Source organism: Sinocyclocheilus grahami, unplaced genomic scaffold (assembly GCF_001515645.1).
Source record: "Sinocyclocheilus grahami isolate Dianchi unplaced genomic scaffold, SAMN03320097.WGS_v1.1 scaffold1055.1, whole genome shotgun sequence".
NCBI classification, from domain to species: domain Eukaryota; kingdom Metazoa; phylum Chordata; class Actinopteri; order Cypriniformes; family Cyprinidae; genus Sinocyclocheilus; species Sinocyclocheilus grahami.
Genome location: NW_015506234.1, coordinates 301472 through 317190, shown reverse-complemented (window position 1 = coordinate 317190; position 15719 = coordinate 301472). Strand labels below are relative to the sequence as shown.

The window sequence follows — 15719 nt, the reverse complement described above, 5'->3', positions numbered from 1 at the left end:
GGTCCACACCCCTTACCTTTGTTAGGTTTTATGAGCTAAACATGCGAGCCACTCCCGGCTCTTCCATTCTCTCGCCCTAGTTGTGCAGTTTTCCACACTAGGCAGAGACTAGGAAATCTGGCGGCGTGGGCATTCTCGTTCCCCTAGCGTTTTCGACACAGCTCGAGTTCCTGAAGAGGAACGTCTCAGGTTATGTATGTAACCCTAGTTCCTCGAGGGAACGAAATGCTACGTCTCGGTGCCATACTTCCGGCGTCCCTGCTTGCGTCCCTGCTCGCTTGCTTCATTCCTAGAAGCTGACGCTGGCTCTGCCACACATGCTTTTATAGCTTCCTGGTCATGACGTCATCCGCCATAACGTCCCGTTCAGCTATTGGACTGATTTCACATGTGATTCAGAGCTTGGGTTGCAGAATGTGTTCCCGCAGCGTCTCGTTCCCTTGAGGAACTAGGGTTACATATGTAACCTGAGATGTTTTCTTGAGTGAAACAGCAGGGGTGGCCTCAATTTCTTCTTCTGTATGGGGTCCCTGAGCTTTTATGGGGGTCTGGGACCCTGCAGCTCCCCCTTAGTTCAAATTTTAGCCAATTCATAATTCAGGCAGTTTATAAGATGTATGCGAGAGGAGCTGACAGACTCTCCCATATATTCCGTCGAGCCATCTGGTTCATGTTTTTCACTCGTTACAAATTTCTGAAATGTTGTCCAGCTAACATAATATAGCGATAGCATCAACAAATTATTCAGTGGGCCTCTAGAACAAAGGCATTTGTCAGGCAAGATGCAGAACAACACACTCTTAAATGTCACACACCTGCCTGAAGCCTGTTATAGCAAATATAAGATGCTCACTGCCTAGATGGATGTTTTTCAATGTGATTCACATGTTTGACTTTGTTATAAACAAATTATTCAGAAGTGATCTTGAATGAAGTCATTTCAACAGGTTACGTGTGGTTTGTGTGAGTTCTGCGGGTTCGTGTTGTTTTCTTCATGTATAATCCAGGTGCACACAGTATGTCATGCTGCAGGTCTCTGTGGTTTAGAGTTTAACAGATAATACATTTGTTATTGTCCATTTCCCTTTTTATTTTGGCACAGCGCCCATGAACATTCATAATGTGGGTTTGCATGCTGCCAACTCAACTAGATTTAATAAACCATTTTGTTAGACTTCATTTCCGTATATCATGCGCTCTATTATAGCACCAGAAGACAGAATAGCTGTCTCTTACGTTTTCAATTTATGTGTTTTTCCATAACCAAATGTTATTCAGGGTTATTATACTGTACTTTATAAAAACATTTAAAATATTTGATGATAGAAATAAAGATGAAAAAATATAAATATTAGATGAAAAATGCACCAATGGTGCCTTGTCAACTAAATTAAATATGTCAAGACACTAGAAATAAATAAATAAAAAACTCAATTAAAATAAAACAATGCAGATATTACAAAATATAACATTAAAAAGTGCATAAATAATTTTTTTGTCTAAACAAACATTGTCCAACAACGACACCAACAGGTAAACTTACAGTGGGAGTCTGCGTCTGTCATGCCTCCTCTGAGCCCATTGATTTTTAACAGACCCCCTAAAGCATACGGTGACCAATATTTGCAGAGTTGAGATGACTGATGATCCAAAAAAAAAAAAAAAGTTAAAAGTTAATTATATATATATATAGTTCAGTCATGAAACTCTAGATGGCGAAGGCTGATGGGTTGTTAACGTGACTGATGATATACAGAGAGTTAAACGACTTGGCACAAGCTGATTGGTTCATGCTGCAGGCTGGCTAGCATTCACTTGAGATTCCTGCAGCACACTTTCAGAGTTTCTCTGAAACCCTCCACCTTCCCCAGCTCCACCTGTATAGATCTGCTACGGATTATTTTATATGCTATTTGTGTAGCAGCAGTATGTCTTAAATACTCACGGCACCGTATCGCCATATGCATTGGCAGTAGCAAGTTCCTGTACTTGCTTGCAGCAGCAGCAATAATCTACAACTACAACAATAACCAACAGCAGCAGCAATTCAGCAGCAGCATAGCAGATCTATTCCGCTAAGACCAAATACAATAACATTGTCATATCCATCACCATGCTAAAATCTTCCGAGAGTTGTCATGATTGAAATATATAGGCCTATATAGTAAATAAAAATATTTAAGCCTAGTTTAAGTTGTTACTGCTTTGAGTTAATATTTTGGAATAAATGTAAAATGCTTAAAAACATTAACTTTTTGGGATCCATACCTGGCTTTAATAAATAGAATATTGATTACATTGTTAATGTAAAAATATAAAATATAATTGAATAGTTTTTTTTTTCTTTTTTCCAAAAATGTGACTGGGACGTGAATTTACTTTTGATATTAAAAAAATTGCCTCCTTTAAGAACACCACTGAGATAGATATATATATATATTAAAACTTTAACTATAATTAGAAAGGAAAGCTGAAAATTTTAAAACAGAAATTCTAAAAATCTCTCCATCTTAAACTAAAGTATTTGGCTTGTGTTGAAAGTTGCTACTAAGCATTAAATCATTAACTTCCTTTGTCAGACTTTGAACTCAAAGAAAAAGCACAAAAGAAAGATAAATTATATACTGGACTGTTTTATGGCCATTTTTATCTCTCACATTTAGCAAACAAACAGTGGATGAGGCTTTCAACTGATTTTTAGCAGCCCAGCCCAGAAGGACTGATGCAATGCGGTCGGTGGTGTTTGCTTCCTTGTGCCGGGGTGGGCCACCACTCTTTATAGTGACTCTCTTCCCTTGTGGCAGGTTGGTGTGGGCAGAACACAAGCCTCAGCGCTCTGTGTACATGCTAAACATCACTGTGGCTTGAGCCTGCGGCCTCCAATATGGCCATAAAGAGCCAGTGCATGCAGATGTGACAGTAGGCAATGAGCCAAGGCAATGTTGTCCATGTGCGGTAAATAGACACAGGCCAGCAGCGATGGCAAATGTAAATCCTTGACTTTTCCTTGTGGTTTTTAAAACTGCTTCCAATGAACTGGACATTTCGGAACAATTATAATGCCGTTTGATGTGCGTAAGAGAAACGCAGCAGCTTTACTAGCCTGTTTAATAGCCTTTGAGAGTGAAGTGTTGTGCTTTTCCTGTGAGGATTGAGGTGAATAGTGGATTGGTCGCCAGTGGTTCGACCTAAATATGGGCACACATACACAGCGTGAGTACTTAAAATGCAAACGGTCGTTGAGTGGTCTCATATTTATTCTCAATATGCATTTCATTTCTAAAGCAATTGGAACCATGCTTGTGAGTGGACGGAAGCCCCTTTAAAAGTGGTTGCAAGCTTTGGTGGACCAGTCGGCTTGCTCTTAATCCACAATTTCTCAGAGCAAACGTAAAACAGCTGCTTTGTTTGGCCAGTAAACAGCTTGTCTCTGATTGACTCAAACGAAACTGATTTGTTGAAACTAGTTTGACTCATTCTCTTCCGAGTTGCACGCACACATCATGATCAATAAAGACAAATGTCGCTGTAAACCGCAGTCGTGCTGAATGGAACGGCATTGCGCTTCCCAAATATTGCTTCAGTTTGCAAGTATCTATTATGAGTTTGTATAGTCAATGACGGTTCTAAGTGGAACCAATAAACCTCAAGAGAATGGATTGGCCAGTATGGCAGAATCAGAAATTAATCATCCTCGAATATTAATGCTGACATGCATCTCTTTACAGCAGCCTCATCGTTTATGAAACAGTTTCTGTTAACTGTCATTCATATTTATTTGCTGTTACTGTAAATGTAGACACTTGTCTATAGAGAAATGTCAAAATATTTGTGAGGGAAGAGTTTTCTTCCCATCATGTTTGGATGGATGGCGCTTTGAGGGCTGTGTGTCAAAGTTTGTTTCGTTGGGTTCAGAGATTCTCTTGAGAGTTAAAATGAGTGTGTGTCTGTATGATCGTCCTCTATCTGTATGTATGGACATGACCTGACTTTGCTCTGTTTAATTTATAAGTGCATTATGGGCCAAGAATCCGGAATCACAGATATGGTTTTGTTTATATGAATGTATCTTGGGTTAATGGGGTAATATACTATATCTGATCAAATGCACATTATTATTCTCTAGTTTGGGTTCAACAAATAAATTTTGCTTGGTTGGAACAGCAGCTACGCTAATTATGTCTCTATTTGTTTCTCTGTTTTTGCCACGTGATTGACATCCCGTGATAACTAGGATTTACACAAGCTTCAGTCTGGATCCAGAACACCTGAGAAGAGATGATGCCAACCCCTCAGAGGACCTCAGATGATGCCAACCCTGAAACAACATACAGAACTACCACATTTTGCTATAAGATTGATAGCGTCATATAATAATTGCTGTTAATAGTGTTCATCGTCTGTTTGATTACGTCTTTAATTGATTTTTCCGTACATTTCTGCCATATGTACATTAACTGACAGTCACCACTGATAAGCTACCACTAAATATTGTAGAAACTTAATTTGCTGTAAAGTTGCTTTGCAATGATTTGTATCTTGAAAAGCGCTGTACAAATAAACTTGAATTTAATTGAATTGAATTAAAATGTGTCTGTCCACCTATGTGTCTGTCTATCTCTTAAAAGTTGTTCACAAAGGCATCATTAATTTATATACAATAAAAACAGTAATATTGTGAAATATTAATTTATTGTGATCACATTTTAAAGGGTTTTGATTTTTATTGAAATCATGACCCTTTTTTCCATGATTCTTTGATGAACAGAAAGTTAAAAATTCTAAAAATTATTAAATTATTAATTTGTTAAATTTATAGATCAACATCTTGAGGCTTCAAACCTCAAAATAAACAGTTTAGAAGCAGACGTTCAGCGAATACTGCTGTCATGTGTTTATCTTGATTTGTCCTCCACAATTACCAGCAAATAATTGATAGTTTTGCTGTTTCTTCCTGATTTAGATTATATTATTTATAGAAACTTTTCAGCAATTGTGCAATAGAAAGTGGCAGTAGTATAAACGTGTCAGCAAGCGTAAACGACTTAAATAAAACAGGTATTGTGAAAAAGTCACTTGTTGGGCAACGTTCATTAAGGGAATTAAAATGCTTAATTTTTAGCAAATAAAAACATACACAATACTTATTGCATTCAATACTGACATTACTTTCAATTACAACTGCAATGACTAGAAATATTGATAGGGTTTTCAGACTAGACTTTCCCCTTAGTAATGTTCTGAATGACAGATGTTTCCCAGCATGGATGGGTGTGTCATGATCTTTAGCTGGAGTGCCCGTGAGCTTCGCTAGAGGGCACTCCATCAAAGACTTCATTTCCCATAATCCTTTGCCCGGACTCATCAACACTCACTGTTTCCACATGTCTCATTTACCCTGTCTGCTCACCCTATATAAGTCTGGTTTAGTTTGTCATAATTTGCAACGTCTTGTAAGCGTTACACTGCATCTCTGAGTGTTTCTTCTGTTTATTTGTATCTTGGTTTGTGGACCCTTAGCCTGCGTTCTGGATTACCCTTTTGCCTGTGTTCCCTGCCTTGTTGTGTAGTCGGACTGATTGCCTTTGTGTTGACCCTTGCCTGCTGTCTGATTTCGATCTGGACTTTCCTAATAAACACTGCATTTGGATCCTCACTCAGTCTCAGAGCAGTTCAGTAACAGAAGACTTTGCCAATAATGGATCCAGCAGTGAAGATGATGTTTCTCCGCCAAGGTACACGTTCCATTGAGGACTATGTTGTGGATTTTCTTGAACTCGTAAATGTGACTCATTTATATGAAATCTGGTTGATGATACTTTTTCAAGGGGGCCTATCTGAACCTCTCAGTTCAATCATGCCACTGCATGACCCTAACTGGACACTGGAGTATAATATTGACGTAGCATTACAGCTGAGTGGCTCTCCTTTTACCGTGGGAATCGCAGAGGAGGAGAACGATTGCCCCGTAGTAACCTCCACTCCTGAGCCTTGTCACAAAATGGCCGCCAATCTAGAGACTGATCATAAAATGGCTGCCAACACAGGGACTCTTTGCAAAATGGCTACCATCCCAAAGACTTATCATAAAATGGCCGCCAGCCCAGAAACTATTCCTCTAGGCTATCCTGTGCGCTTGGGCAACTCACTGCTCAATTACTCCTCCTGAGCCCGCTCCAGTCCCTGAGTTCGCTCATGAGCCCACTCCAGTCCATGAGACCGCTCCGGCCTATGAGTCTGATCAAGAGTTCGCTCTAGTCTCCAAATCCATTCCCGAGTCTGTTCCTGTCCCCGAATTCACTCCTGAGCTTACTCTGGTCCCCGAGTCCGCTCCAGCTCCCCCAGAAGTGGCAACTTCTGCTGCAGAACCTCCAGAGGTGGCGGCAGTCGCTGCAAAACCTCCCGAAGCGGCGGCACCCACTTCAACTCTTCTCGAGGAGTTGGCTTGTGCTTCAGAACCTCCAGAGGCAGCAACGTCTGCCTTTGAACTCTTAGCCTGTCCTGTCACGGCCAAGGAGGCCATCTGTGAACTCTCTGCCTGTCCAGTCATGGCCAAGGAGGCTGTTTATGAACTCTCTGTCTGTCCAGCCACGGCCAAGGAGGCCGTTTGTGAACTCTCTGACTGTCCTGTCACGGTCAGGGTGACCGTCGCCAAACTCTCTCCCAGCTCTGCCTTGGTTAAGTAGCCTGGTTATGAACCTGTTGTCCCACCCAACCTCCCTCTCCCTCCTCCTCTGCCTGTCATTTTCTTTGTTCTGTGTCCGCTGTTTTCTGTCTGGCCCTCAGGTCATCCTTCGAGGGTGGTTAGGGATCAGGATTCGCCACGGGACAGTCAGCCTCCAGCTGCACCAGAGTTGGAGGATCCCAGATCTCCATCTCCAGCCTTCGAGACCTGGACTCCACTTTGGTCCGTCGACCCGTTGGTGTCACCTTGGTTTAAAGCTCCCTCGTCTCCACTGTGGTCCGTCATTCCACTGGCCCCACCGGGTTTCCTTGTTCCTCCGGCTCCACCTTGGTCATTCATCGACCCGCCTTCGTCTCAGGAATACACTCCTCTGGCTTCGCCTCGTCCCTCCGGCTCCGTTGGGCTCCTCTCTCCCTCCGGCTCCACCTTGGTCCTCGGTCACTCCGGCTCCACTGCGGCCTTCCGGATCCCCACCTGCGCCTCGGTCACCAGAGCCTTCAGCTCCACCATGGCCCTCTGATCCCTCAGTGTCATCCCAGCTCTTCGGCTCTCCGTCTCCGCTTTGGGCTCCCCTTACACCAGCTCCGTCTCCATCAGTCAGACCACTGATACCTCCAGTGTCACCCCCTTCATGGTTCCTCCCTCCGTCAACTCCACCATGGACTGGTAGTGGAGTGTCTGGAAGCCGCTCCTTAAGGGGGGGCTCTGTCACAATCTCTAGCTGGAGTGCCCCTGAGCTTCGCTAGAGGGCACTCCATCCCAGACTTCTACCACTCCATCAATACCTTCATTTCCCATAATCCTTTACCCGGACTCATCAACACTCACTGTTTGCACCTGTGTCTCATTTACCCTGTCTGCTTACCCTATATAAGTTTGGTTTAGTTTGTCATTCTTTGCGAAGTCTTGTAAATGTTGCACTGCATCTCTGAGCATTTCTCCTGTTTATATGTATCTTGGTTTTTGGATTCTTAGCCTGTGTTCTGGATAACCCTTTTGCCTGTGTTCCCTGCCTTGTTAAGTCGGACTGTTTGCCTGTGTGTTGACCCTTGCCTGCTGTCTGATTTCGATCTGGACTTTCCTAATAAACACTGCATTTGGATCCTCACTCAGTCTCAGAGCAGTTCAGTAACAGAAGACTTTGCCAATAATGGATCCAGCAGTGAAGATGATGTTTCTCCGCCAAGGTACACGTTCCATTGAGGACTATGTTGTGGATTTTCTTGAACTCGTAAATGTGACTCATTTATATGAAATCTGGTTGATGATACTTTTTCAAGGGGGCCTATCTGAACCTCTCAGTTCAATCATGCCACTGCATGACCCTAACTGGACACTGGAGTATAATATTGACGTAGCATTACAGCTGAGTGGCTCTCCTTTTACCGTGGGAATCGCAGAGGAGGAGAACGATTGCCCCGTAGTAACCTCCACTCCTGAGCCTTGTCACAAAATGGCCGCCAATCTAGAGACTGATCATAAAATGGCTGCCAACACAGGGACTCTTTGCAAAATGGCTACCATCCCAAAGACTTATCATAAAATGGCTGCCAGCCCAGAAACTATTCCTCTAGACTTAGTGCTCCCTGTCATGGGGGTCGCTATCCTGTGCGTTTGTACTACTCACTGCTCAATTACCCCTCCTGAGCCCGCTCCAGTCCCTGAGTTCGCTCATGAGCCCACTCCAGTCCATGAGACCGCTCCGGCCTATGAGTCTGATCAAGAGTTCGCTCTAGTCTCCAAATCCATTCCCGAGTCTGTTCCTGTCCCCGAATTCACTCCTGAGCTTACTCTGGTCCCCGAGTCCGCTCCAGCTCCCCCAGAAGTGGCAACTTCTGCTGCAGAACCTCCAGAGGTGGCGGCAGTCGCTGCAAAACCTCCCGAAGCGGCGGCACCCACTTCAACTCTTCTCGAGGAGTTGGCTTGTGCTTCAGAACCTCCAGAGGCAGCAACGTCTGCCTTTGAACTCTTAGCCTGTCCTGTCACGGCCAAGGAGGCCATCTGTGAACTCTCTGCCTGTCCAGTCATGGCCAAGGAGGCTGTTTATGAACTCTCTGTCTGTCCAGCCACGGCCAAGGAGGCCGTTTGTGAACTCTCTGACTGTCCTGTCACGGTCAGGGTGACCGTCGCCAAACTCTCTCCCAGCTCTGCCTTGGTTAAGTAGCCTGGTTATGAACCTGTTGTCCCACCCAACCTCCCTCTCCCTCCTCCTCTGCCTGTCATTTTCTTTGTTCTGTGTCCGCTGTTTTCTGTCTGGCCCTCAGGTCATCCTTCGAGGGTGGTTAGGGATCAGGATTCGCCACGGGACAGTCAGCCTCCAGCTGCACCAGAGTTGGAGGATCCCAGATCTCCATCTCCAGCCTTCGAGACCTGGACTCCACTTTGGTCCGTCGACCCGTTGGTGTCACCTTGGTTTAAAGCTCCCTCGTCTCCACTGTGGTCCGTCATTCCACTGGCCCCACCGGGTTTCCTTGTTCCTCCGGCTCCACCTTGGTCATTCATCGACCCGCCTTCGTCTCAGGAATACACTCCTCTGGCTTCGCCTCGTCCCTCCGGCTCCGTTGGGCTCCTCTCTCCCTCCGGCTCCACCTTGGTCCTCGGTCACTCCGGCTCCACTGCGGCCTTCCGGATCCCCACCTGCGCCTCGGTCACCAGAGCCTTCAGCTCCACCATGGCCCTCTGATCCCTCAGTGTCATCCCAGCTCTTCGGCTCTCCGTCTCCGCTTTGGGCTCCCCTTACACCAGCTCCGTCTCCATCAGTCAGACCACTGATACCTCCAGTGTCACCCCCTTCATGGTTCCTCCCTCCGTCAACTCCACCATGGACTGGTAGTGGAGTGTCTGGAAGCCGCTCCTTAAGGGGGGGCTCTGTCACAATCTCTAGCTGGAGTGCCCCTGAGCTTCGCTAGAGGGCACTCCATCCCAGACTTCTACCACTCCATCAATACCTTCATTTCCCATAATCCTTTACCCGGACTCATCAACACTCACTGTTTGCACCTGTGTCTCATTTACCCTGTCTGCTTACCCTATATAAGTTTGGTTTAGTTTGTCATTCTTTGCGAAGTCTTGTAAATGTTGCACTGCATCTCTGAGCATTTCTCCTGTTTATATGTATCTTGGTTTTTGGATTCTTAGCCTGTGTTCTGGATAACCCTTTTGCCTGTGTTCCCTGCCTTGTTAAGTCGGACTGTTTGCCTGTGTGTTGACCCTTGCCTGCTGTCTGATTTCGATTCTGGACTTTCCTAATAAACACTGCATTTGGATCCTCACTCAGTCTCAGAGCAGTTCCGTAACAGGGTGTATGGGTCCCACTTTATATTAGGTGGCCTTAACTACGATGTACTTACATTTCAATTAATCATTTGATACAATGCACTTATAGTGTACTTACATGTTTTTACATTGTAATTATATTTTTTTAAATACCTGCATGTAATTACTTCTGTAATTACATTTATAGTTATACTGTTGACCCATCCCTTACACTTTAACCCACCCTTAAACCTACCTATACCACCAAACCTGTTCCTAACCATACCCGTATCCCACCTCAATAGCAGCAAAAGTGTTTTGCAATATTATATGAACACAATAAGTACATTGTACTTATTTTTGGATGTAAGTACATAGCAGTTAAGGCCACTTAATATAAAGTGGAACCGGTGTATGTATTTGCTGGGATATACGGTTCTGCTTATGATCTGGCAATTGATGTGAGATGATCTTTGGGTTTTGACTTATAATGTAATGCTGTCCCTTAGTAGCAAACATATTGCTTCATGTAATGCTTTACCAAAGATTATTTCCTTCACAGTAGGAAGCAGCTTGCTAGCCTATAGTGTAACTCTATAGTGTACTAGACTATAGTATAGTGTTTTATATGAAAGCTGTACAGTACTTTTCTCTAAAATTGTTCTTTGCTCTTTCTCTAGTCGTTTGACTTTTTAAGGCTTTAAACACACATCATTCAAAAATTACTACATCCTTTGTTCTTGATGTGCTAATTTATTAAATATTTGGTAACAGTTTACTATAGGGACCAATTATCACTATTAACCAGTTGCTTATTAGCATGCCTATTATTAACATATTGCCTGTTTATTAGTACTTATAAAGGACATTGTTACGGAGCCGACGAGACGTGAGACATGCGGATCCATGTGCAATATATATAATATAATGTATATGGCGGGCAAGACACAAGAATAATCCTAGGGCTAGCGAAGGTCATCGAACGGCGAACAGAATCAAAAGGGACAAGACTAAAGGGATAAATCCAGGAAAACAGAGAAAACAGACAAGACAAGGCAAGACTAGGTTAGGCTAGGCTAGGCAGCTAACGAGGGCTCTGTAGTGTAGCTATCAAACTGATAAGTGCTAAACAATACTCGGCAGAGGGAAGGGATCAGAGTGAGTGTTAAATAGTGAGGGAGTGATATGAAACAGCTGGGTGCAATCAGTGTTGTGTGCAATTAGTGAACCAGCTGTGTGCAATCAGTGCTGTGAATGATGGGATATGTAGTCCGGGATGATATGCAACAGTGTGAGTGCGAGAGTCAATGAGAATGGGAAGGGTGACCTCTGATGGTTAGCCGACGGAAGTTCATGGACCGGATTCGTGACAGACATATTCTGCATGACCATATTCTACATCCCTAATCCTACTCAATACTTAAACTTAACTTAACTACCTTACTAACTATTAATGAGCAGCAAATTAGGAGTTTATTGAGGCAAAAATCACAGTTAATGGTTTGTTAATAGCGATAATTAGACCTTAAAATAAAGTGTGACCAAATATTTTGTTTATTTTGATGATGCTACTAGTAAAAATAGAGTATTTCAGTTTAACATCAATCAGTTCAACTGTTTAACATGTTTTACCTTGTGTAAATCCTATTTTCCCCCTAGAACTTCCCAAAGAACAACAAACAACAAGAAAATGTTTTTAAGTGCATGACACACAGTCAGAGACTATCTTACTATAGGGAGATGAGAGGGTCTGTATTACTTACTATTGGAGAAAGCGTAACGGCTAACTTGGATCACGTGTGCCGTAATAACCAATAAAATTACAGCTTTGACGTCATTGAATTTCAGTCAGAGTTGTGCGACACTTTACAGATACCATAGGAATGAATGAGAAATGCCGTAAGATGAATACCACCTGTTGCAAAAAGTCAGTGACTTCTCTTATAAAACTGCATTTTTTCCATGGTAAACTCTAAAATTAGTTCAATCCAAAAATATTATTTAGTTGAAGATTAGCAGATAGGCTGTCGATTTATTAAATGATAAGCCGTTTCCTCTAAAAAGCTGTTTATTCAGCATAGTGAAGCCTCTCCTCCATTGACATCCATTTGAAAAAAGGGCCTCTGGTCTCCTTTCCCACATACTGCCAGACCGGAAGCGTTAGCTTTAGCCTTTACGCTTTTTTGGCTAATTGTTGCAGGCTTACCTTCTAGTGGCTTTGACACAGTTATCAATAGTTAGGCTAACCAGTTAGCGTGCTAGCTATGCTAAATATTTTTAAGCTCTTGTTTATAAAGCATCTGGGCCTCTCAGCTGGTTACCACTGAAATACAATACCTAATGTTGGCTACTTGGCTTTAATATGAAGGTTAAGAAAAATAAGAATAATTGTTAACACTTTAGTGTAGGGACTAATTCTCACTATTAACTTGTTTATTAGCATGCATATTACTAACATATTGGCTGTTTATTAGTACTTATAAAGCACATATTCTGCATGACCATATTCTACATCCTTAATCCTAAACTTAACAACTACCTTACTATTAATAATCAGCAAATTAGGAGTTTATTGAGGCCAAAGTCATAGTTAATGGTTTGTTAATAGCGAGAATTGGACCTTAAAATAAAGTGTGACTGAATATTTATCTATAATTCTTTTTGTTGTGTGGGGTTCAGTGCCCTGCTGTTACAACATTTAGCATTTGCATCCCACAAACCAGTGCCAGTCCAATAATAAGACTAGATTTGTTATAAAAACAGTGTTTCTTGCGTTGCCCGGCAAGTATGCATGTTAGCAATAAGCAAAATCATTACACACCAATATGATTTTGATTCATCTATTGTTATGGTTTATTCTCCTTAGTCTTGAATTGAAAGGCTGTATTCTTAATCTCCAAACCGCAAGTTTATTTTCGCAAAATAGTAATAGCAGGATCTCTACGCTGCCTGTCGTCATCCGTTCTCGGATCCCTAGAGTTTATTGATTGTTACTTCAAAATCCTGTAACCACTACTGAACATCTAGCACAGTGTTCACAAATAAAAGTTCAGTTCTTGCCGCCATCCAGACTTTCATCCCAAAGATCTGTGGTTTTCAGTGTTTTTCTAATTTCTCTTAAAAAATAATTGGCCCTCATTATAACAGATATGGCACAGTGTTTTAACCATAAGTCATATGTAAAAAAGGAGTGAAATTCAAAGCTAATGTGACTCTGTTTTGTGTGTGTGTGTGTGTGTGTGTGTGTGTGTGTGTGTGTGCCATAGCGTCACCCTGTCTGGGCATCGGATGTGAAGCCAATCAGAGGCACGAGCCCCCAGACGCCCAGACGTGCTCTGCAACTCCAGGATTCGCTTTTCTCCAAAGAACTGGAGAACATGGGCAAACATCTTGCTGGTAGGTTTTTAACACACAGACACCCACACACATATAAAACAGGCCACCTTTCCATTACAGCCTGACACTGTCAAAGGCCACACATGTGAAAGTCTGCCTGCGAATACAGGGATGAAGGTGTCTGATTGGCTAATTAAAAGCTGAGCCACCTATTCAAATATGTTGTGAAAAATGGTGACCATCTTTGATTGATTTAATAATGCCGCCGGCACACTAGCTTGTTAGCGTCGCTGTGAAATGACAAATCTCTGTCTGTAGATGATCAAACTCAGCTGATGGTTTGATCTCGCAGACCTTTGTTAGACGTTGTGTGTGTGTGTGTGTGCGTGCGTGCGTGCGTGCGACGTTCGTTTCGTTTGGTAACCGCTTGAAAGCATTGGGCAAAATCAAAGGCTCAAACAGCATCAAGCATTCCAACATGTGTCGCACAGTTGTTTGTTTATACATGTACTGCTTTTTATTTCAATTCACTGTCACACGTCGAATCCATTTGAAACATATTAAGTATTTAAGAAGGGCACTCTCACTAAGTCATCAGGGCAACAGCTGTGTGTATGTGTGTGTGGACGTGGGAGGGTGACATTTAAACACGAAAAGTTATCAACCTTAGCAAAGTAGACACGAATATGTAGCTTTTGCACGCATAGTGTTTTTTGATTAGCTAAATGTGTACAAAAGCTACATATTCGTGTCTGTCTGTATGTCTGTAAATAGATGACAGAAATAACATTAATAATTAAAAATATAAATATAAATACTAAAGAATTTTCATAACATATATACACACGCACACACACACAGACACACACACACACACACACACACACACACACAATTAATTAAATTAATTCAATGACATAAAAATATCATTTTAAAATTAAAAGCTGTACCTTCAAACTTTTATATAGTGTGACGGATCAAATATTTTATAAAAATGCAAAATTATCAAAACATATCTAAATTTCTAGTTATTAATAAATTAGTCAGACCTTTTGTTTATTAACAATTAAAAATGTTTTTGCTGAAGCCAGTTCTTTTAATACACACACACACACACACACATTTGTTATATATATGTAATATTTAATTAACTGACTAAATACAAAATAAATACATTTTCTTTAATAATAACAATCATTAATAAATGATTTCAGGCCTATATTCATTGTATTAATACATGCATTGGATTTTGGAATTGTAATGCAATGGTACAACAATTAGGCTATTTTGAATTGCCTGTTGTAATGAAAATTCTTTCTCACATTTCTCGCTATAAATATTAAAGGGCAACATGAACGTGTATGTGGGAAGTGTTTATGTATTTGTATCAAGTGTGCTTGTTATTCTGTGACTCGATCAGCGGGAAGCTTATTCTGACATCACTTTGCGGGAAAAGTCATCCCTGCTCTCAGATGGCATTGATTTAAAGCCGTTTGTCTGTTGAGTTATATCTGAACATAGTCATCCCCATAGGACCAGGCATTAGCCTCATTCAACAGCCTAATTTCCCCCTTTCATGCTTTTATTAGCTGTTAATGTTCTCTGTGTTGAAAGCCAGGCTTCTTCTTTTATCTCATTATTAACTCAATTATGTGGTCAACTAAATCCTCAAGACCCCTTTTAATTTACGATCAGGCTGCGTTGTTTTTGTTTTAGGAATTTAAGCGCTTGATATTTGACTTGTGCCCAAATGACAATGATATTGCATGTTTTTTTTTAATGGCTGAGAAAAGCTTTACGCCACTTTTGGATAAATAAAGCATCACTTTCAGCTAGCTGGAATTCCTCAGATCTCTCTCTCTTCCTCTGCTAGATGAACATTTTGAACGTGTAGATATGTACACTCTTAAAAATAAAGGTGCTTCAAAAGGTTCTTCAAGCGATGCCATAGAAGAACCACTTTTGGTTCCATAAAAAAACATTCAGTCAAAGGTTCTTTAAAGAACCATCTCTTTCTTACCTTTTTATAATCTGAAGAAACTTCTTTCGCCCCAAAGAACCTTTTGTGAAACAGAAAGGTTCTTCAGATTTTGAAGGTTCTTTATGGAACCATTTAGACAAAAAGGTTATTCTATGGCATCGTGAAGCACCTTTATTTTTAAGAGTGTAGGGAGAAAGTCGGGAATCAATAAGGTTGCATATGTTCTAAATGATGTGTTTGCGTGCTTGAGGATTGTAGCCTTGTGGGAAGCGCATTTGCTTTTTTTGATCACGAGCTGTTTATAATAGATTAGATTTGCTGCTTCTTGTTAACTCTCTAAAGTCTTAGGGTCACTATATATGCTATCGTCCTTCGTCACTACAGTAGCTTCGGTAACACTTTATTTTAAGGACCAATTCTCACTTTTAAAGGAATAGTTCACCCAAAAATTAAAATTTTGTC

The 15719-nt window shown here is 41.7% G+C and overlaps 1 protein-coding gene across 1 annotated transcript in view; it reads left to right on the top strand.

Moving 5' to 3' along the window:
* The window catches only part of LOC107566197 (uncharacterized protein C8orf34 homolog), a 119788-nt gene that overhangs the window by 95395 nt on the left and 8674 nt on the right, over positions 1–15719 (top strand). Inside the window, exon 11 of the mRNA XM_016251571.1 lies at positions 13207–13336. Coding sequence (XP_016107057.1) covers positions 13207–13336 — 130 coding nt within the window. The remainder of the gene's footprint in view (positions 1–13206; positions 13337–15719) is intronic.